We start from the raw sequence: 23,381 nt of genomic DNA on the forward strand, positions 1-23,381 counted from the left end.
GGCTACAATTAAATCTTTCCTATTTTGAAACAGAGTATTCTACAGTCAAACACTCTCCCAATCTGGAATACAACAATGTTGAAATAGTATGGAAAAACAAGCCAAAAAACTGTAGCCCTAAAGATCTGGACATTCATTACACCTGTGAAGGTAAAAAATTATGTTTCCACATTTCACATGAATTTACACTAATACTCTTGTTTTTGTCCAGGAAACAACGGGTCGATTAACTTGACTGATTTGGAACCCTTTCAGAAATACAACTGTAGTGGAAAGATTACTCACAACAGTAAAGTCATCAATACCAAGTCCATTGACGCTGAAATCAAGTGTAGTAAGTTATTATACAAACATTTGTTAAGATAAACTCTCCCTCGACTTAAACATTTGAATACTGAAAATAGCCTATAACATGACATAACATGCATTTATTTCAGTATCACTATGATCATATTATTCTTATATTTCACTCCGTAGAAGTGAACATTACCCAAAGGTCTTCAAACACAAATACCTCCATAAGCCTTAAATGGACCAATCAGAGCAATAACTGCCCCAAAAATACTCAGCTATTTCACTCCTGCGTTTCCTGTAGAATTGAGACTGTTAAAGTTAAAGGTAAGCTACATGTTAAGTAATTATTTTACCCACCAAACAAATTAACCTTATTTTAATGATAAGTCCCTATGGAATACACAGGCATGTATGTTTTCCTAAAGATGTGGTTGCCTTTACAATTGTATGTCCCTGGCAGCTTGTCGAACAAGCAGTTGCCTCAGGTGGGAGATGAGATCATTTATATATATATTTAAAACAAACAACTAATTGATAAGAATTTCAGATCAAGCTTTGACTCCTTTTTCATCCATTTTTCAGATTGTCACACCACGGATGAATTACATTATGATTTTAATCAATTGCAGCCGTTCACAAATTATATCTGTTCAATTGAGCCAAGGTACAAAGACACGAGTTACGATACATTCCCAAGCGTGTCTGAGACAATACAAACTGCAGCTGGAGGTAAGTGTGACATACATTGCATATATCATTTCATTCACAATATATATCAATATGATGATTTTTAACATACTGCCGCAATCTTTACACGGTGCAAATGTTGAAGTGAAAGGGTGCTGAGTAAAAATGTTTCTGAAGCGTAGTAAATGATCATAGAATATGAAGTGGAAGAATGCAGTTCACAACAGGCCTATATGAAATAACTGCTTCACATCTGTTGGGATCTGTGAACAGGATGACCATAATGTAATCTGTTGCCTATGTTTGTGTTTGACAGTACCTGATGAGGTGCGGGGGAAAACGAGTGTGACTTATACTCAGAACAATGCTTTTACCATTACATGTGAGGAATTAAAGCCATTTCAGTGGAAGGGAAAAGAGAACTGGTACATTGCAACGATCACTGGGTCTGAGGCAAAAAAACAAAAAAAATGCAATTTTACATTTGCGGACCTCAGCTATTTAGCAGACTACACAGTTCAGGTACGTTATTCAACATTCATACAGTAAAACCTAATGTATTGACTATGCTGTAATATATCGTGGCATTAGATACTGCTGAATGAAATGCTCTATGTACTGTATGTAGATGAGTTAAACAGAAGATGTAGAAATGGTGTTTCACCAGTATGTCTCTCAGGTAATGTGTTCACATAGTCAGGATGATCATTAACGAGAGTATTGGCTTGATTATTGTGCGTTCCTGTTAACCCAGTGGGTTTGTGGGGACCAGGAACTATTGTGGTGGAAGGATCATACATGAATGTCTTCTTTTTTCAGATCTTTACATACAATGGGAAATACACGAGTAAACGGATAGAAACACACATTACTACTCGCTGTAAGTAGTTTTACATTTCCAGATTTTTTTATTTTAATTTTATTTCACCTTTATTTAACCAGGTAGGCAAGTTGAGAACAATTCTCATTTACAATTGCGACCTGGCCAAGAGAAAGCAAAGCAGTTCGACACATACAACGACACAGAGTTACACATGGAGTAAAACAAACATACAGTCAATAATACAGTATAAACAAGTCTATATACGATGTGAGCAAATGAGGTGAGATAAGGGAGGTAAAGGCAAAAAAAGGCCATGGTGGTGAAGTAAATACAATATAGCAAGTAAAACACTGGAATGGTAGATTTGCAGTGGAAGAAAGAATGTGCAAAGTAGAAATAAAAATAATGGGGTGCAAAGGAGCAAAATAAATAAATAAATAAAATAAATACAGTAGGGAAAGAGGTTGTTGTTTGGGCTAAATTATAGGTGGGCTATGTACAGGTGCAGTAATCTGTGAGCTGCTCTGACAGTTGGTGCTTAAAGCTAGTGAGGGAGATAAGTGTTTCCAGTTTCAGAGATTTTTGTAGTTTGTTCCAGTCATTGGCAGCAGAGAACTGGAAGGAGAGGCAGCCAAGGAAAGAATTGGTTTTGGGGGTGACCAGAGAGATATACCTGCTGGAGCGCGTGGGTGATGCTTTGGTGACCAGCGAGCTGAGATAAAGGGGGACTTTACCTAGCAGGGTCTTGTAGATGACATGGAGCCATTGGGTTTGGCGACGAGTATGAAGCGAGGGCCAGCCAACGAGAGCGTACAGGTCGCAATGGTGGGTAGTATATGGGGCTTTGGTGACAAAACGGATTGCACTGTGATAGACTGCATCCAATATGTTGAGTAGGGTATTGGAGGCTATTTTGTAAATGACATCGCCGAAGTCGAGGATTGGTAGGATGGTCAGTTTTACAAGGGTATGTTTGGCAGCATGAGTGAAGGATGCTTTGTTGCGAAATAGGAGGCCAGTTCTAGATTTAACTTTTTATTGGAGATGTTTGATGTGGGTCTGGAAGGAGAGTTTACAGTCTAACCAGACACCTAGGTATTTGTAGTTGTCCACGTACTCTAAGTCAGATCCGTCCAGAGTAGTGATGTTGGACAGGCGGGCAGGTGCAGGCTACGATTGGTTGAAGAGCATGCATTTAGTTTTACTTGTATTTAAGAGCAATTGGAGGCCATGGAAGGAGAATTGTATGGCATTGAAGCTTGCCTGGAGGGTTGTTAACACAGTGTCCAAAGAATCTTATGCAGAAGTCAGCAATAAATATACTCAAGTCAGACTGATTGAAATGATACACTTTGTATGAATATTACCTTTCTCTGACTCCAATTAACAAAATAATATTACTTTGATGAACTGTATGAACAAGTGGCCATTTATCCCTCCTCCTCCCTCCATTCATGGTAGGCTGAACAGCATTCAGTGTTGCTTTTACATTGTTGAGTAAATGCCCCTGTACCACTCTTCTCATCTGTTTTCAGACAATGACAAAGCTGTGATTGGGTTCCTTGTGTTCTTCATCATCCTGATGTCTCTGGCTCTCCTCTTCTTTCTCTACAAGATCTACAACCCGCAGCGCAAGACGTCCAAGTGAGTATTTAGTCAGTTCCTGTCTGACAGGAAGTCTTCAAATGCTACAGTAGGCTTCAGATTACCTTCAGATTGTATTTGAAGAGGTAGCTGTGTACAGTCGTGGCCAGAAGTTTTGAGAATGACACAAATATTAATTTCCACAAAGTTTTCTGCTTCAGTGTCTTTATATATTTTTGTCAGATGTTACTATGGAATACTGAAGTATAATGACAAGCATTTTATAAGTGTCGTTTGCTTTTATTGACAATTACATGAAGTTGAGACAAAGAGTCAATATTTGCAGTGTTGACCCTTCTTTTTCAAGACCTCTGCAATCCACCCTGGCATTAACTTCTGGGCCACATCCTGACTGATGGCAGCCTATTCTTGCATAATCAATGCTTGGAGTTTGTCAGAATTTGTGGGGTTTTGTTTGTCCACCCGCCTCTTGAGGATTGTCCACAAATTCTCAATGGGATTAAGGTCTGGGGAGTTTCCTGGCCATGGACCCAAAATATTGATGTTTTGTTCCCCGAGCCACTTAGTTATCACTTTATGGCAAGGTGCTCCGTCATGCTGGAAAAGGCATTGTTGGTCACCAAACTGTTCCTGGATGGTTGGGCGAAGTTGCTCTCAGAGGATGTGTTGATACCGTTCTTTATTCATGGTTGTGTTCTTTGGCAAAATTGTGAGTGAGCCCATTCCCTTGGCTGAGAAGCAACACCACACATGAATGGTCTCAGGATGCTTTACTGTTGGCATGACACTGGACTGATGGTGGCGCTCACCTTGTCTTCTCCGGACAAGCTTTTTTCCTGATGCCCCAAACAATTGGAAAGGGGATTCATCAGAGAAAATGACTTTACCCCAGTCCTCAGCAGTCCAATCTCTGTACCTTTTACAGAATATCAGTCTGTCCCTGATGTTTTTCCTGGAGAGAAGTGGCTTCTTTGCTGCCCTTCTTGACACCAGGCCATCCTCGAAAAGTCTTTGCCTCACTGTGCGTGCAGATGGACTCACAACTGCCTGCTGCCATTCCTGAGCAAGCTCTGTACTGGTGGTGCCACAATCCCGCAGCTGAATCAACATTAAGAGACGGTCCTGGCGCTTGCTGGACTTTCTTGGGCGCCCTGAAGCCTTCTTCACAACAATTGAACCGCTCTCCTTGAAGTTCTTGATGATCCGATAAATGGTTGATTTCGGTGCAATCTTACTGGCAGCAATATCCTTGCCCGTGAAGCCCTTTTTGTGCAAAGCAATGATGACAGCACATGTTTCCTTGCAGGAAACCTCCATGGTTGACAGAGGAAGAACAATGATTCCAAGTACCACACTCCCTTTGAAGCTTCCAGTCTGTTATTCGAACTCAATCAGCATGACAGAGTGATCTCCAGCCTTGTCCTTGTAAACACTCACACCTGTGGTAATGAGAGAATCACTGACATGATGTCAGTTGGTCCTTTTGTGGCAGGGCTGAAATGCAGTGGAAATGTTTTGGGGGGATTCAGTTCATTTGCATGGCAAAGAGGGACTTTGCAATTAATTGCAATTCATCTGATCATTCTTCATAACATTCTGGAGTATATGCAAATTGCCATCATACAAACTGAGGCTGCAGACTTTGTGAAAATGTATATTTGTGTCATTCTCAAAACTTTTGGCCACGACTGTACATATTCCAACCAGAAGCGATGGATTACAGGCAACATCCTCACTGAGCTAAAGGCTAGAGCTGAAGCTTTTAAGGTGTGGGACACTAATCCGGACGCTTATAAAAATCTCGCTACATCATCCGACCACCATCAAACAGGAAAAACGTCAATACAGGACTGAGATTGAATTCTACTACACCAGCTTGTACGATCGTCGGATGTGGCAGGTGTTTGCAAACTATCACGGATTACAATGGGAAACCCTGCCATGAGTAGTCCAGTGACGCGAGCCTACCAGACGAGCGAAATACCTTCTTTGCTCACTTCAAGGCTAGCAACACTAAATACCAGCTGTTCCGGACAACTGTGTGATCATGCTCTCCGTAGCCGATGTGAGTAAGTCCTTATAACAGGTAAGTATTTACAAGGCCGCAGGGCCAGACAGATTACCAGGACATGTACTGAGAGCTTGTGCTCACCAGCTGGCAAGTGTCTTCACTGACATGTTCCTCTCCCTGACCCAGTCTGTAATACCTACATGTTTCAAGCAGACCAACATAGTCCCTGTGCCTAGGAACGCCAAGGGAACTGGTCTACAGTGCCTTGCGAAAGTATTCGCCCCCCTTGAACTTTGCGACCTTTTGCAACATTTCAGGCTTCAAACGTAAAGATATAAAACTGTATTTTTTTGTGAAGAATCAACAACAAGTGGGACACAATCATGAAGTGGAACGACATTTATTTGATATTTCAAACTTTTTTAACAAATCAAAAACTGAAAAATTGGGCGTGCAAAATTATTCAGCCCCCTTAAGTTAATACTTTGTAGCGCCACCTTTTGCTGCGATTACAGCTGTAAGTCGCTTGGGGTATGTCTCTATCAGTTTTGCACATCGAGAGACTAAATTTATTCCCATTCCTCCTTGCAAAACAGCTCGAGCTCAGTGAGGTTGGATGGAGAGCATTTGTGAACAGCAGTTTGAGCCAATTGTAAACTGGGGATGATTAGGTGACCATGATGGTTTGAGGGCTAGATTGGGAATTTAGCCAGGACAACAGGGTTAATAACCATACTCTTTCGATAAGTGCCACGGGATCTTTAATGACCTCAGAAGACACCCCTTGAATGTCCAATCCGAAAGACAGCACCCTACACAGGGCAGTGTCAGCCCTGGGGCATTGGGATGTTTTCCTTTTTTTATAAGACCAGAAATACTATTTCTCTGTCCTACTGTTCACCAAAATACACTATATCTCTGTCCTACTGCTCACCAGAATACACTATATCTCTGTCCTACTGCTCACCAGAATACACTATATCTCTGTCCTACTGCTCACCAAAATACACTATATCTCTGTCCTGCTGCTCACCCAAATACACTATATCTCTGTCCTACTGCTCACCAGAATACACTATATCTCTGTCCTACTGCTCACCAAAATACACTATATCTCTGTCCTACTGCTCACCAGAATACACTATATCTTTGTTCTACTGTTCACCAAAATACACTATATCTCTGTCCTACTGCTCACCAAAAAAACACTATATCTCTGTCCTACTGCTCACCAAAATACACTATATCTCTGTTCTACTGCTCAGCAAAATACACAATATCTCTGTCCTACTGTTCACCAAAATACACTATGTCTCTGTCCTACTGCTCACCAAAATACACAATATCTCTGTCCTACTGCTCACCAAAATACACTATATCTCTGTCTTACTGCTCACCAAAATACACTATATCTCTGTCCTACTGCTCACCAGAATACACTATATCTCTGTCCTACTGCTCACCAGAATACACTATATCTCTGTCCTACTGCTCACCAGAATACACTATATCTCTGTCCTACTGCTCACCAAAATACACTATATCTCTGTCCTACTGCTCACCAGAATACACTATATCTCTGTTCTACTGTTCACCAAAATACACTATATCTCTGTCCTACTGCTCACCAAAATACACAATATCTCTGTCCTACTGTTCACCAAAATACACTATGTCTCTGTCCTACTGCTCACCAAAATACACAATATCTCTGTCCTACTGCTCACCAAAATACACTATATCTCTGTCTTACTGCTCACCAAAATACACTATATCTCTGTCCTACTGCTCACCAGAATACACTATATCTCTGTCCTACTGCTCACCAAAATACACTATATCTCTGTCCTACTGTTCACCCAAATTCACTATATCTCTGTCCTACTGCTCAACAGAATACACTATATCTCTGTCCTACTGCTCACCAAAATACACAATATCTCTGTCCTACTGCTCACCAAAAAACACTATCTCTGTCCTACTGCTCACCAAAATACACTATATCTCTGTTCTACTGCTCAGCAAAATACACAATATCTCTGTCCTACTGCTCACCAAAATACACTATATCTCTGTCCTACTGCTCACCAAAATACACTATATCTCTGTCCTACTGCTCACCAGAATACACTAAATCTCTGTCCTACTGCTCACCAGAATGCACAATATCTCTGTTCTACTGCTCACCAAAATACACAATATATCTGTCCTACTGTTAACCAAAATACACTATATCTCTGTCCTACTGCTCACCAGAATACACTATATCTCTGTCCTACTGTTCACCAAAAACACTATCTCTGTCCTACTGCTCACCAAAATACACTATATCTCTGTTCTACTGCTCAGCAAAATACACAATATCTCTGTCCTACTGCTCACCAAAATACACTATCTCTGTCATACTGCTCACCAAAATACACTATATCTCTGTCCTACTGCTCACCAGAATACACAATATCTCTGTCCTACTGCTCACCAGAATACACTATATCTCTGTCCTACTGCTCACCAAAATACACTATATCTCTGTCCTACTGCTCACCAGAATACACTATCTCTGTCCTACTGCTCACCAAAATACACTATCTCTGTCCTACTGCTCACCAAAATACACTATATCTCTGTCCTACTGCTCACCAGAATACACAATATCTCTGTCCTACTGCTCACCAGAATACACTATATCTCTGTCCTACTGCTCACCAAAATACACTATATCTCTGTCCTACTGCTCACCAGAATACACTATCTCTGTCCTACTGCTCACCAGAATACACTATCTCTGTCCTACTGCTCACCAGAATACACTATATCTCTGTCCTACTACTCACGAAAATACACTATATCTCTGTCCTACTGCTCACCAAAATACACTATATCTCTGTCCTACTGCTCAACAGAATACACTATATCTCTGTCCTACTGCTCACCAGAATACATAATATCTCTGTCCTACTACTCACCAAAATACACTAAATCTCTGTCCTACTGCTCACCAGAATACACTATATCTCTGCCCTACTGCTCACCAAAATACACTATATCTCTGTCCTAATGCTCACCAGAATACACAATATCTCTGTCCTACTACTCACCAAAATACACTATATCTCTGTCCTACTGCTCACCAGAATACACTATATCTCTGTCCTACTGCTCACCAGAATACACTATATCTCTGTCCTACTACTCACCAGAATACACTATATCTCTGTCCTACTGCTCACCAGAATACACTATATCTCTGTCCTACTGCTCACCAAAATACACTATATCTCTGTCCTACTGCTCACCAGAATACACTATATCTCTGCCCTACTGCTCACCAAAATACAATATATCTCTGTCCTACTGCTCACCCAAATACACTATATCTCTGTCCTACTGCTCACCAGAATACACTATATCTCTGTCCTACTGCTCACCAAAATACACTATATCTCTGTCCTACTGCTCACCAGAATACACTATATCTCTGCCCTACTGTTCACCAAAATACAATATATCTCTGTCCTACTGCTCACCAAAAAACACTATATCTCTGTCCTACTGCTCACCAAAATACACTATATCTCTGTTCTACTGCTCAGCAAAATACACAATATCTCTGTCCTACTGCTCACCAAAATACACTATATCTCTGTCCTACTGCTCACCAAAATACACTATATCTCTGTCCTACTGCTCACCAGAATACACTAAATCTCTGTCCTACTGCTCACCAGAATGCACAATATCTCTGTTCTACTGCTCACCAAAATACACAATATATCTGTCCTACTGTTCACCAAAATACACTATATCTCTGTCCTACTGCTCACCAGAATACACTATATCTCTGTCCTACTGCTCACCAGAAAACACAATATCTCTGTCCTACTACTCACCAAAATACACTATATCTCTGTCCTACTGCTCTCCAGAATACACTATATCTCTGCCCTAATGCTCACCAAAATACACTATATCTCTGTCCTACTGCTCACCAGAATACACAATATCTCTGTCCTACTGCTCACCAGAATACACTATATCTCTGTCCTACTGTTCACCAAAATACACTATATCTCTGTCCTACTGCTCACCAAAATACACTATATCTCTGTCCTACTGCTCACCAGAATACACTATATCTCTGTCCTACTGCTCACCAAAATACACTATATCTCTGTCCTACTGCTCACCAGAATACACTATATCTCTGCCCTACTGTTCACCAAAATACAATATATCTCTGTCCTACTGCTCACCCAAATACACTATATCTCTGTTCTACTGTTCACCAAAATACACTATATCTCTGTCCTACTGCTCACCAAAATACACTATATCTCTGTCCTACTGTTCACCCAAATTCACTATATCTCTGTCCTACTGCTCAACAGAATACACTATATCTCTGTCCTACTGCTCACCAAAATACACAATATCTCTGTCCTACTGCTCACCAAAAAACACTATATCTCTGTCCTACTGCTCACCAAAATACACTATATCTCTGTTCTACTGCTCAGCAAAATACACAATATCTCTGTCCTACTGCTCACCAAAATACACTATATCTCTGTCCTACTGCTCACCAAAATACACTATATCTCTGTCCTACTGCTCACCAGAATACACTAAATCTCTGTCCTACTGCTCACCAGAATGCACAATATCTCTGTTCTTCTGCTCACCAAAATACACAATATATCTGTCCTACTGTTCACCAAAATACACTATATCTCTGTCCTACTGCTCACCAGAATACACTATATCTCTGTCCTACTGCTCACCAGAAAACACAATATCTCTGTCCTACTACTCACCAAAATACACTATATCTCTGTCCTACTGCTCTCCAGAATACACTATATCTCTGCCCTAATGCTCACCAAAATACACTATATCTCTGTCCTACTGCTCACCAGAATACACAATATCTCTGTCCTACTGCTCACCAGAATACACTATATCTCTGTCCTACTGTTCACCAAAATACACTATATCTCTGTCCTACTGCTCACCAAAATACACTATATCTCTGTCCTACTGCTCACCAAAATACACTATATCTCTGTCCTACTGCTCACCAAAAACACTATCTCTGTCCTACTGCTCACCAAAATACACTATATCTCTGTTCTACTGCTCAGCAAAATACACAATATCTCTGTCCTACTGTTCACCAAAATACACTATATCTCTGTCCTACTGCTCACCAAAAAAACACTATATCTCTGTCCTACTGCTCACCAAAATACACTATATCTCTGTTCTACTGCTCAGCAAAATACACAATATCTCTGTCCTACTGTTCACCAAAATACACTATGTCTCTGTCCTACTGCTCACCAAAATACACAATATCTCTGTCCTACTGCTCACCAAAATACACTATATCTCTGTCTTACTGCTCACCAAAATACACTATATCTCTGTCCTACTGCTCACCAGAATACACTATATCTCTGTCCTACTGCTCACCAGAATACACTATATCTCTGTCCTACTGCTCACCAAAATACACTATATCTCTGTCCTACTGCTCACCAGAATACACTATATCTCTGTCCTACTGTTCACCAAAATACACTATATCTCTGTCCTACTGCTCACCAAAATACACTTTATCTCTGTCCTACTGTTCACCCAAATTCACTATATCTCTGTCCTACTGCTCAACAGAATACACTATATCTCTGTCCTACTGCTCACCAAAATACACAATATCTCTGTCCTACTGCTCACCAAAAAACACTATATCTCTGTCCTACTGCTCACCAGAATACACAATATCTCTGTTCTACTGCTCACCAAAATACACAATATATCTGTCCTACTGTTCACCAAAATACACTATATCTCTGTCCTACTGCTCACCAGAATACACTATATCTCTGCCCTACTGCTCACCAAAATACACTATATCTCTGTCCTAATGCTCACCAGAATACACAATATGTCTGTCCTACTGCTCACCAGAAAACACAATATCTCTGTCCTACTACTCACCAAAATACACTAAATCTCTGTCCTACTGCTCTCCAGAATACACTATATCTCTGCCCTAATGCTCACCAAAATACACTATATCTCTGTCCTACTGCTCACCAGAATACACAATATCTCTGTCCTACTGCTCACCAGAATACACTATATCTCTGTCCTACTGTTCACCAAAATACACTATATCTCTGTCCTACTGCTCACCAAAATACACTATATCTCAGTCCTACTGCTCACCAAAATACACTATATCTCTGTCCTACTGCTCACCAAAAACACTATCTCTGTCCTACTGCTCACCAAAATACACTATATCTCTGTTCTACTGCTCAGCAAAATACACAATATCTCTGTCCTACTGCTCACCAAAATACACTATCTCTGTCCTACTGCTCACCAAAATACACTATATCTCTGTCCTACTGCTCACCAGAATACACAATATCTCTGTCCTACTGCTCACCAGAATACACTATATCTCTGTCCTACTGCTCACCAAAATACACTATATCTCTGTCCTACTGCTCACCAGAATACACTATCTCTGTCCTACTGCTCACCAAAATACACTATCTCTGTCCTACTGCTCACCAAAATACACTATATCTCTGTCCTACTGCTCACCAGAATACACAATATCTCTGTCCTACTGCTCACCAGAATACACTATATCTCTGTCCTACTGCTCACCAAAATACACTATATCTCTGTCCTACTGCTCACCAGAATACACTATATCTCTGTCCTACTGCTCACCAGAATACACTATCTCTGTCCTACTGCTCACCAGAATACACTATATCTCTGTCCTACTACTCACGAAAATACACTATATCTCTGTCCTACTGCTCACCAAAATACACTATATCTCTGTCCTACTACTCAACAGAATACACTATATCTCTGTCCTACTGCTCACCAGAATACATAATATCTCTGTCCTACTACTCACCAAAATACACTAAATCTCTGTCCTACTGCTCACCAGAATACACTATATCTCTGCCCTACTGCTCACCAAAATACACTATATCTCTGTCCTAATGCTCACCAGAATACACAATATCTCTGTCCTACTGCTCACCAGAATACACAATATCTCTGTCCTACTACTCACCAAAATACACTATATCTCTGTCCTACTGCTCACCAGAATACACTATATCTCTGTCCTACTGCTCACCAGAATACACTATATCTCTGTCCTACTACTCACCAGAATACACTATATCTCAGTCCTACTGCTCACCAGAATACACTATATCTCTGTCCTACTGCTCACCAAAATACACTATATCTCTGTCCTACTGCTCACCAGAATACACTATATCTCTGCCCTACTGCTCACCAAAATACAATATATCTCTGTCCTACTGCTCACCCAAATACACTATATCTCTGTCCTACTGCTCACCAGAATACACTATATCTCTATCCTACTGCTCACCAAAATACACTATATCTCTGTCCTACTGCTCACCAGAATACACTATATCTCTGCCCTACTGTTCACCAAAATACAATATATCTCTGTCCTACTGCTCACCCAAATACACTATATCTCTGTTCTACTGTTCACCAAAATACACTATATCTCTGTCCTACTGCTCACCAAAATACACTATATCTCTGTCCTACTGTTCACCCAAATTCACTATATCTCTGTCCTACTGCTCAACAGAATACACTATATCTCTGTCCTACTGCTCACCAAAATACACAATATCTCTGTCCTACTGCTCACCAAAAAACACTATATCTCTGTCCTACTGCTCACCAAAATACACTATATCTCTGTTCTACTGCTCAGCAAAATACACAATATCTCTGTCCTACTGCTCAACAAAATACACTATATCTCTGTCCTACTGCTCACCAAAATACACTATATCTCTGTCCTACTGCTCACCAGAATACACAAAATCTCTGTCCTACTGCTCACCAGAATGCACAATATCTCTGTTCTACTGCTCACCAAAATACACAATATATCTGTCCTACTGTTCACCAAAATACACTATATCTCTGTCCTACTGCTCACCAGAATACACTATATCTCTGCCCTACTGCTCACCAAAATACACTATATCTCTGTCCTAATGCTCACCAGAATACACAATATGTCTGTCCTACTGCTCAACAGAAAACACAATATCTCTGTCCTACTACTCACCAAAATACACTATATCTCTGTCCTACTGCTCTCCAGAATACACTATATCTCTGCCCTAATGCTCACCAAAATACACTATATCTCTGTCCTACTGCTCACCAGAATACACAATATCTCTGTCCTACTGCTCACCAGAATACACTATATCTCTGTCCTACTGTTCACCAAAATACACTATATCTCTGTCCTACTGCTCACCAAAATACACTATATCTCTGTCCTACTGCTCACCAAAATACACTATATCTCTGTCCTACTGCTCACCAAAAACACTATCTCTGTCCTACTGCTCACCAAAATACACTATATCTCTGTTCTACTGCTCAGCAAAATACACAATATCTCTGTCCTACTGTTCACCAAAATACACTATATCTCTGTCCTACTGCTCACCAAAATACACAATATCTCTGTCCTACTGCTCACCAAAATACACTATACCTTTGTCCTACTGCTCACCAAAATACACTATATCTCTGTCCTACTGCTCACCAGAATACACAATATCTCTGTCCTACTGCTCACCAGAATACACTATATCTCTGTCCTACTGCTCACCAAAATACACTATATCTCTGTCCTACTGCTCACCAGAATACACTATCTCTGTCCTACTGCTCACCAGAATACACTATCTCTGTCCTACTGCTCACCAGAATACACTATATCTCTGTCCTACTACTCACGAAAATACACTATATCTCTGTCCTACTGCTCACCAAAATACACTATATCTCTGTCCTACTGCTCAACAGAATACACTATATCTCTGTCCTACTGCTCACCAGAATACATAATATCTCTGTCCTACTACTCACCAAAATACACTAAATCTCTGTCCTACTGCTCACCAGAATACACTATATCTCTGCCCTACTGCTCACCAAAATACACTATATCTCTGTCCTAATGCTCACCAGAATACACAATATCTCTGTCCTACTGCTCACCAGAATACACAATATCTCTGTCCTACTACTCACCAAAATACACTATATCTCTGTCCTACTGCTCACCAGAATACACTATATCTCTGTCCTACTGCTCACCAGAATACACTATATCTCTGTCCTACTACTCACCAGAATACACTATATCTCTGTCCTACTGCTCACCAGAATACACTATATCTCTGTCCTACTGCTCACCAAAATACACTATATCTCTGTCCTACTGCTCACCAGAATACACTATATCTCTGCCCTACTGCTCACCAAGATACAATATATCTCTGTCCTACTGCTCACCAGAATACACTATATCTCTGCCCTACTGCTCACCAAAATACACTATATCTCTGTCCTAATGCTCACCAGAATACACAATATCTCTGTCCTACTGCTCACCAAAATACACTATATCTCTGTCCTACTGCTCACCAAAATACACGATATCTATGTTCTACTGCTCACCAAAATACACAATATATCTGTCCTATTGTTCACCAAAATACACTATATCTCTGTTCTACTGCTCACCAGAATACACCATATCTCTGTCCGACTGCTCATCAGAAGGCACTATATCTCTGTCCTACTGCTCACCAGAATACACTATATCTCTGTCCTACTACTCACCAAAATACACTATATCTCTGTCCTACTGCTCACCAGAATACACTATATCTCTGTCCTACTGCTCACCCAAATACACTATATCTCTGTCCTACTGCTCAACAAAATACACTTTATCTCTGTCCTACTGGTCACCCAAATACACTATATCTCTGTCCTACTGCTCACCAAAATACACTATATCTCTGTCCTACTGCGCACCCAAATTCTGCTGGACTGTTTTAAGGTGCAACAACTTTCTACCACACTGTTCTCGATACTTTACACACATATGACTGATTTACCTTCCTTGTGGTCCATTGAACAGTGATGGATTTTTTAAATCCTGTATTTAACTAGGCAAGTCAGTTAAGAACACATTCTTATTTACAATGACAACCTACACCAGCCAAACCCGGACGACGCTGGGCCAATTGTGTTCCGCCCTATGGGACTCCCAATCACAGCCGGTTGGGATACAGCCTGGATTCCAACCAGGGTGTCTGTAGTGATGCCTCTAGCACTGAGATGCAGTGCCTTAGACCACTAGGCCACTCGGGACTTCCAGACCACAGTTACTACTTCAGCCTTAAAATGTTTGATATTTTTGTGAGCTGCCACAGTTTTCAAGAGTAGCTTCTGGCTGTCCTTGCTGTCAGCCAGCTTCTCTTTCTCTGTAGGGGGAAATCCAGCCTTCAGCTTGCTGATGATCCTCTTCTGGTCTGCCAGGTGTTCCAGCCTCTGGTTCAAACAAGTTCTCTGGCTGAGGCTTACTCTGTTCACAAGAGAGACCATGGCCATAATGTACATGATAAATCACAGTGGACACTTGGATCCATGACTTGGCTCAATAAAACGTGTGTGTCTGGAGACAATGTAAAAATATCAGTTACCTTTTGAGCCTCTGCTTGACATCTTGTCCTTTTTCTTTCTCTCATCCTGTGAAAGTTGATCATTTTCACTCCTCTTGGAACGACCCATCCCAGATCCGGGAGAATTGTCATCAACTGACACTAATTAGCATAACGCAATGGACAAAAAAATATTAATAGAAAATATTCATATTCATGAAATCACAAGTGAAATATATTGAAACACAGCTTAGCCTTTTCTTAATCATGCTTTACAGCCAAAACAAGACAAGCATTTGTGTAAGTTTATCGATAGCCTAGCATAGCATTATGCCTAGCTAGCAGCAGGCAACCTGGTCATGAAAATCAGAAAAGCAATCAAATTAAATTGTTTACCCTTGATGAGCTTCGGATGTTTTCACTCACGACACTCCCAGTTAGATAGCAAATGTTCCTTTTTTCCAAAAATATTATTTTTGTAGCCGAAATAACTCTGTTAGTTCTTCACGTTTGGCTGAGAATTCGACCGGAAATTGCGGTCACGACAACGCCAAACAATATTCAAAATTAGCTCCATCATATCGACAGAAACATGGCAAACATTGTTTATAATCAATCCTCAAGGTGTTTCTCAAACATCTATTCGATAACATATCAACCGGGACAGGTGGCTTCCTAGTAGGAAAGAGAGGAACAATGGCCGCATTTGTCTTTTACGCACAAAACACTCTGAGAGCCTCCAGCTGACCACTGACGCAATGTTGACTTTCAGGCTCATTTTTCAAAATAAAAGCCTGAAATTATGTATTGTGACACTAGACACATTAGGGAAGCCATAGAAAAGGGAATCTGGTTGATATCTCATTCACTGCTCAATGGGAACGCATAGGAACGCAGAGCTTTCTAAATAAGAGTCCCTTCCTGATTGGATTTTTCTCAGGCTTTCGCCTGCAATATCAGTTCTGTTATACTTACAGACAATATTTTTACAGTATTGGAAACTTTAGAGTGTTTTCTATCCTAAGCTGTCATTTATATGCATATTCTAGCATCTTGTCCTGACAAAATAGCCCGTTTACTTTGGGAATGTTATTTTTCCAAAAATGAAAATAGTGCCCCCTAGATTCAACAGGATAAAAGGAAGGCTACTGGACTGTGTCAGTAACCTAGGCTACAGTTCTAGGAAAAGGGCTCTAGGTTCAGGTAAAATGCTTTTGGGTTCCATGTAGAACCCTCTGTGGAAAGAGTTCTACATAGAACCCCAAAGGGTTCTACATGGATCCCAAAAGGGTTCTTCAAAGGATACTGCCATAGGGACCGCCAAGTGGTGTACCAGTTAACTTAAGCCTGCTCTGTTATAGCCAATGGTTGTTGGTTTGGAAGTCTGCAGGACCTGAAAGGATGGAGTAGATGAATCACTTAGAAAATGAACTATTTTACTAATTTACTATTTTACAGATAATGTGATATAAGGTTTAAAAATGTGTAGTTCTTACAATAGACATACATTTATTTACATTAGCGTAGAAGACCATCATTTGTTTTAATCGTTGAAATTAAGCATAAATTATACATTAACGTTCAGAATGGATGAAATAAATAATAAATTACGTTCAGAAAGGGCACGGTGTGCTTTAGGACCATGCGAACGCCTCCGAGCGGGCAGGTAGACTGTTCTAAAACCAAAGTTGTGTCACTGTAAAGAACTACCTTTTTCTTGGTCTATCAATTCTTTATATTTAAAAAAATAAATGAAGTAGTCATATTACAGTCGACATTGATAACCCCTATGTCAAAGAGAAGAGGGTACCAACACATACACTAATTCTCTGTTGCCTGGTGTTTGTTTAGAAAAATAAATAATTGTAATTAATTTCAGGAAATTGTATATGTTATAGCTTGAAAAACGTCAAACCATGTGGTGCTGTACAGTAGGAATGGTGGAGGTGAAAACTACATGTGGGTTAGTGGGTTTCAAATGGCTCCTTATGTTATTATGCCTTTATTTATATGTTAGTGTATTATTGCAGAAATAAATACATGTACATTTTATTTAAGTGTAATTTCATAATCAATCTGGGTGTAATCCAGACTGTAAAAATGTTTTTATTTATTTATTTATTTCTCGTAAAACTATTGCACAAAGCTCTTGTGTTATATTCTTGAATAATATAATACATAATACATCATAATAATACATAATACATTATCAGCACAGTAATTAAATTTTTTATAAATTTGATTTAACTAGGCATGTCAGTTAAGAACAAATTCTTAATTACAATGACGGCCTACCCCGTCCAAACCCCCGATGACTCTGGGCCAATTGTGCGCCTCCCTATGGGACTCCCAATCACGGCCGGATGTGATGCAGCCTGGATTCAAACCAGGTACTGTAGTGACTCCTCTTGCACTGAGATGCAGTGTTTTAGACCACTGCGGCAATCGGGAGCCGTGGTCTAATATAATATAAAATATAGCTGTATAAATACATTGATCCTTTAGATAGCGGTCAATTATTATAAACATAATATAATTCCACCTTTCCAAATGATTGCCTATTATTCTATGTATAACACCAGTATCAACATTCACAAGAGAAAGAAGAAACAGTAGATCGATTGACAAAATATGGGAAGGATATTTTTCCCTTTTAAGTAGGGTGAGTATTGGCCCTTTCTGAAAACATGCTTTCCAGAACACCTTCCAGAATCGTCCCATTGTCTTAACTCCCAACTTGATTACATTCTACATAGCTTCAGAACTCTACTACACTAAACACTAAATAAACACAGGATCAATGACTTTTCTTCAAACACAAATTGTCCTGAGACCAAAGTGGGACACTTAATAATTTCTTGTTGAAGAAGGACAAAAGTTTACTATAATATAATAAAATAAGTATTTTTCTAATCTTGCAGCTGGCATAATATGGGCATGTTATATTTTGAAATGTTCATGAATGTTGATTATTGATCTGATAGTAAAACACGTCGCAAAACCTCTTTGGCATAATATGGGCATTTTATAGTATACTGTAGTCATCACTCTGGATTAATGATCTACTAATGGTACACATCGCAAAATATATTTATAAATACATTTTGTCTGTGGAAAACGTGAGTTATATGCCCTCAAAGTTCTCTGTAATATGGCTCTGCTGCCTCACACAACCTGTGATATCAGAGTCATTTTTAAATATGGCACAGAAATTAAATAAACAAATTGGGTATAATTTCTATTGTGGAAGATTGAATAAATCTGTTTGCTTGGAATGATTTGTAGCTATCACCTTTATCTGAGCATGAGAGTGCCTACTGTTCCCTCCGGGAAAACATGCAATACTCTAAAATGTTGTGTATTCATGCACCTGAATTCAGTAGCAGACTAAAGTTCAAATGGCTTTACTGCGTTTTGCCAGCGTTGGCTCACTTGACCTCAGTATTTTACAGGTGAATCCGGCACGTTAACGTTTATTGACAATGGATAATGAAGTGAAACAAGCCTTATTGATCAACATTTACGCCACAGGGAATCTTTCAAAGATATTATGCAGACTGTAAATAATACACTTATATTCGGTCAACTATGTTCCCGACATGATTATGAGCCGTTCTCCTCTCTGCAGCCTCCTGTGATTTCCACCTACATTTGGCTATATAAAATAAGCCCTCAAAAGGTATTAACTCCCATATTTGACGCTTCTAGACCTAAAAGGAGGACACTAAGACCGACCTATGTCTTTCAGTAAGAGTACTCATCAGAATTATATAGCTCTCGACCAGTAGAGGGAGGAGAGACCATAATATCAGATAAAGTGTAGATAATAGGCTAATATATACTGTTGACAATATAAAGGATACACCAACATAAAGTGTTTTAATAGGGTGTTGGCCCACAAACCACCAGAACAGCTTCAATCCACCTTGGCATAGATTCTACAATTGTCTGGAACTCTATTGGAGGGATGCAACACAATTCTTTCATGAGAAATTCCATCGTTTGGTGTTTTGTTGATGGTGGTGGAAAACGCTGTCTAGGCACCACTCCAGAATCTCCCATAAGTGTTCGTGGCCCCTCTTTCAAAGTCTCTGAGATCTCTTCTTCTAGCCGTGGTAGACAATATAATGGGCAACTGGACTTATTTATACATGACCCTAAGCATGATGGGATGTTAATTGCTTAATTAAAAAAATTTTTTTTTATATAAAAATAGACCTGGGTAGGATTTGGCGATTACACCGTTTCAACTTCTATACTATTTGCTTAGTTTTGTTTTGTGTTGTCTGAGGACAATCTGCAGGGTTCAATTAGCTGAAATTGTCTACATTTTGAAAGAACTTTACCAGCATGTCCTAATATATCAAAAATCAAATCAAAATCGAATCAAATCAAATTTTATTTGTCACATACACATGGTTAGCAGATGTTAATGCGAGTGTAGCGAAATGCTTGTGCTTCTAGTTCCGACAATGCAGTAAGAACCAAACAATGCAGTAATAACCAAATATATATATATCATCTTAGTGTGATGTTTTAGTCCTTTCCTATAGAAATCATAATTCTAACTGTTCGCATTGGGATCTAGATTTGAAAGGTTGAAGTTGTCAGCTTTGCATTGGTATGAAAAATAGAAAGGTTGTCGATTAGGGGGTGCCAACAAAACCTGGTAATGCAATTTATGTTTGCTGATCTCACCATAGAGCTTTTGCAACCGAACTCCATCCTCTACATGTGACCGCTATGTCTTACAGATAAGTAAAGGGTTATCTTAGGAAAAGCAATTCATGTGTCATTTGCACAGATTTCAGCAAAACAGCTTGGGGTTCTATTGGGTACTTGTTTGGGGTTCTATTGGGTACCTGTTTGGGGTTCTATTGGGCACCTGTTTGGGGTTCTATTGGGTACTTGTTTGTGGTTCTATTGGGCACCTGTTTGGGGTTCTATTGGGTACCTGTTTGGGGTTCTTTTGGGTACCTGTCTGGGGTTGTTTTGGGTACTTTGGGGTTCTTATGGATATTTTGGGAAACATTTGGGTTGTTTTGGGTGATAGTAAGACCCTGCAGTAATTCCTAATTGTGGCCATCATGTAGTGGTCTGGGTGAAGCTGGTGCAGCTACACCCAGACCAGCTACACCCAGTCAATGGGACCAATATAGTCAGGACAGCACAGACGAGTAACACAAGTAACTTTACTCAAATATTACAATAACATGTCGTAAGAGCTGCGGACAGGCTGTGTGAACCCAACGAGCAGGCTGTGTGAACCCAACGGGCAGGCTGTGTGAACCCAACGGGCAGGCTGTGTGAACCCAACGGGCAGGCTGTGTGAACCCAACGGGCAGGCTGTGTGAACCCAACGGGCAGGCTGTGTGAACCCAACGGACAGGCTGTGTGAACCCAACGGGCAGGCTGTGTGAACCCAACGTGCAGGCTGTGTGAACCCAACGGACAGGCTGTGTGAACCCAACGGGCAGGCTGTGTAAACCGAACGGGCAGGCTGTGTGAACCGAACGGGCAGGCTGTGTGAACCTAACCTGCAGGCTGTGTGAACCCAACGGGCAGGCTGTGTGAACCCAACGTGCAGGCTGTGTGAACCCAACTGGCAGGCTGTGTGAACCCAATGTGCAGGCTGTGTGAACCCAACGGGCAGGCTGTGTAAACCGAACGGGCAGGCTGTGTGAACCCAACGGGCAGGCTGTGTGAACCTAACCTGCAGGCTGTGTGAACCCAACGGGCAGGCTGTGTGAACCTAACCTGCAGGCTGTGTGAACCCAACGGGCAGGCTGTGTGAACCCAACTGGCAGGCTGTGTGAACCCAACTGGCAGGCTGTGTGAACCCAACTGGCAGGCTGTGTGAACCCAACGTGCAGGCTGTGTGAACCCAACTGGCAGGCTGTGTGAACCTAACCTGCAGGCTGTGTGAACCCAACTGGCAGGCTGTGTGAACCCAATGTGCAGGCTGTGTGAACCCAACGGGCAGGCTGTGTGAACCTAACCTGCAGGCTGTGTGAACCCAACGGGCAGGCTGTGTGAACCTAACCTGCAGGCTGTGTGAACCCAACGGGCAGGCTGTGTGAACCCAACTGGCAGGCTGTGTGAACCCAACTGGCAGGCTGTGTGAACCCAACTGGCAGGCTGTGTGAACCCAACGTGCAGGCTGTGTGAACCCAACGTGCAGGTTGTGTGAACCCAACGGGCAGGCTGTGTAAACCGAACGTGCAGGCTGTCTGAACCCAACGGGCAGGCTGTGTGAACCTAACCTGCAGGCTGTGTGAACCCAACGGGCAGGCTGTGTGAACCCAACTGGCACACAACGTAATTTTGATTTCTTATTCTGAGTATATTCTGATCGCAACGTCATATGATCAAAAATATGACCAGTTTAAGACGTATTTTTTGAGACGTCTTTATTATGACCAAAATATGGCAATTTTATGACGTCATTTGCCTAACAGCTTCCAAACTGACTCATTCCAGACATCATTACCAGTCTCATGGCAGTCGTTATATAAAATACATATTTAAATATTTAATCTTCTCAGGTACACTCTATCTGTGCAGAGCACATGTCCCATTGTGCTCGAACAAATGTCCCGTTGTTGGACAGTACCAGTAAAACGTTTGGACACGCCTACTCATTCCAGAGCTTTACTTTATGTTTCACTATTTTCTGCTCTGTAGAATAATAGTGGAGACATCAAAACTATGAAATATCAAATCAAATATTATTAGTCACATGTGCCGAATACCACAGTTTGAGAGCTTACAGTGAAATACTTAGCTACGAGCCCCTAACCGACATAGCAGTTTTAAGAAATATGGATAAGAATAAGAGATAAAAAGTAACAAGAAATTAAAGAGCAGCAGTAGAAAATAACAATATATGCAGGGGGGTACCCGTACAGAATCAATGTGCAGGGGCACCGGTTAGTTGAGGTAGTATATACATGTAGGTAGAGTTAATTAAAGTGACTATGCATAGATGAAACCAGAGAGTGGCAGTGATGTGGAGAGGGGAGGGGGGCAATGCGAATTGTCTGGGTAGACTTTTGACTAGATGTTCAGGAGTCTTATGGCTTGGGGGTAGAAGCTGTTGAGAAGCCTCTTGGACCTAGACTTGGCACTCCGGTACCGCTTGCCATATGGTAGCAGAGAGAACAGTCTATGAATAGGGTGGCTGGAGTCCTTTATTTAAAGTGACTATGCATAGATGATAACAACAGAGAGTAGCAGCGGTGTAAAAAGGGGGGGGGGGCAATGCATATAGTCTGGGTAGCCATTTGATTAGATGTTCAGGAGTCTTATGGCTGGGGGGGTAGAAGCTGTTTAGAAGCCTCTTGGACCTAGACTTGGTGCTCCGGTACCACTTGCCGAGCGTTAGCAGAAG

General features: G+C 40.8%; 1 protein-coding gene across 4 annotated transcripts in view; it reads left to right on the forward strand.

Moving 5' to 3' along the window:
* Positions 1–23,381, forward strand: part of LOC135513223 (receptor-type tyrosine-protein phosphatase C-like) — an 83,164-nt gene that overhangs the window by 47,113 nt on the left and 12,670 nt on the right. For 3 of the 4 annotated variants that reach the window (XM_064936032.1, XM_064936034.1, XM_064936031.1), the window contains 7 exons: positions 34–150; positions 212–334; positions 478–618; positions 877–1,023; positions 1,298–1,503; positions 1,801–1,861; positions 3,340–3,448. In XM_064936032.1, coding sequence (XP_064792104.1) covers positions 34–150; positions 212–334; positions 478–618; positions 877–1,023; positions 1,298–1,503; positions 1,801–1,861; positions 3,340–3,448 — 904 coding nt within the window. The remainder of the gene's footprint in view (positions 1–33; positions 151–211; positions 335–477; positions 619–876; positions 1,024–1,297; positions 1,504–1,800; positions 1,862–3,339; positions 3,449–23,381) is intronic. The other variant, XM_064936033.1, reaches the window with a different exon arrangement.

The sequence above is a fragment of the Oncorhynchus masou genome, chromosome 24, assembly GCF_036934945.1.
Source record: "Oncorhynchus masou masou isolate Uvic2021 chromosome 24, UVic_Omas_1.1, whole genome shotgun sequence".
Lineage (NCBI taxonomy): Eukaryota > Metazoa > Chordata > Actinopteri > Salmoniformes > Salmonidae > Oncorhynchus > Oncorhynchus masou.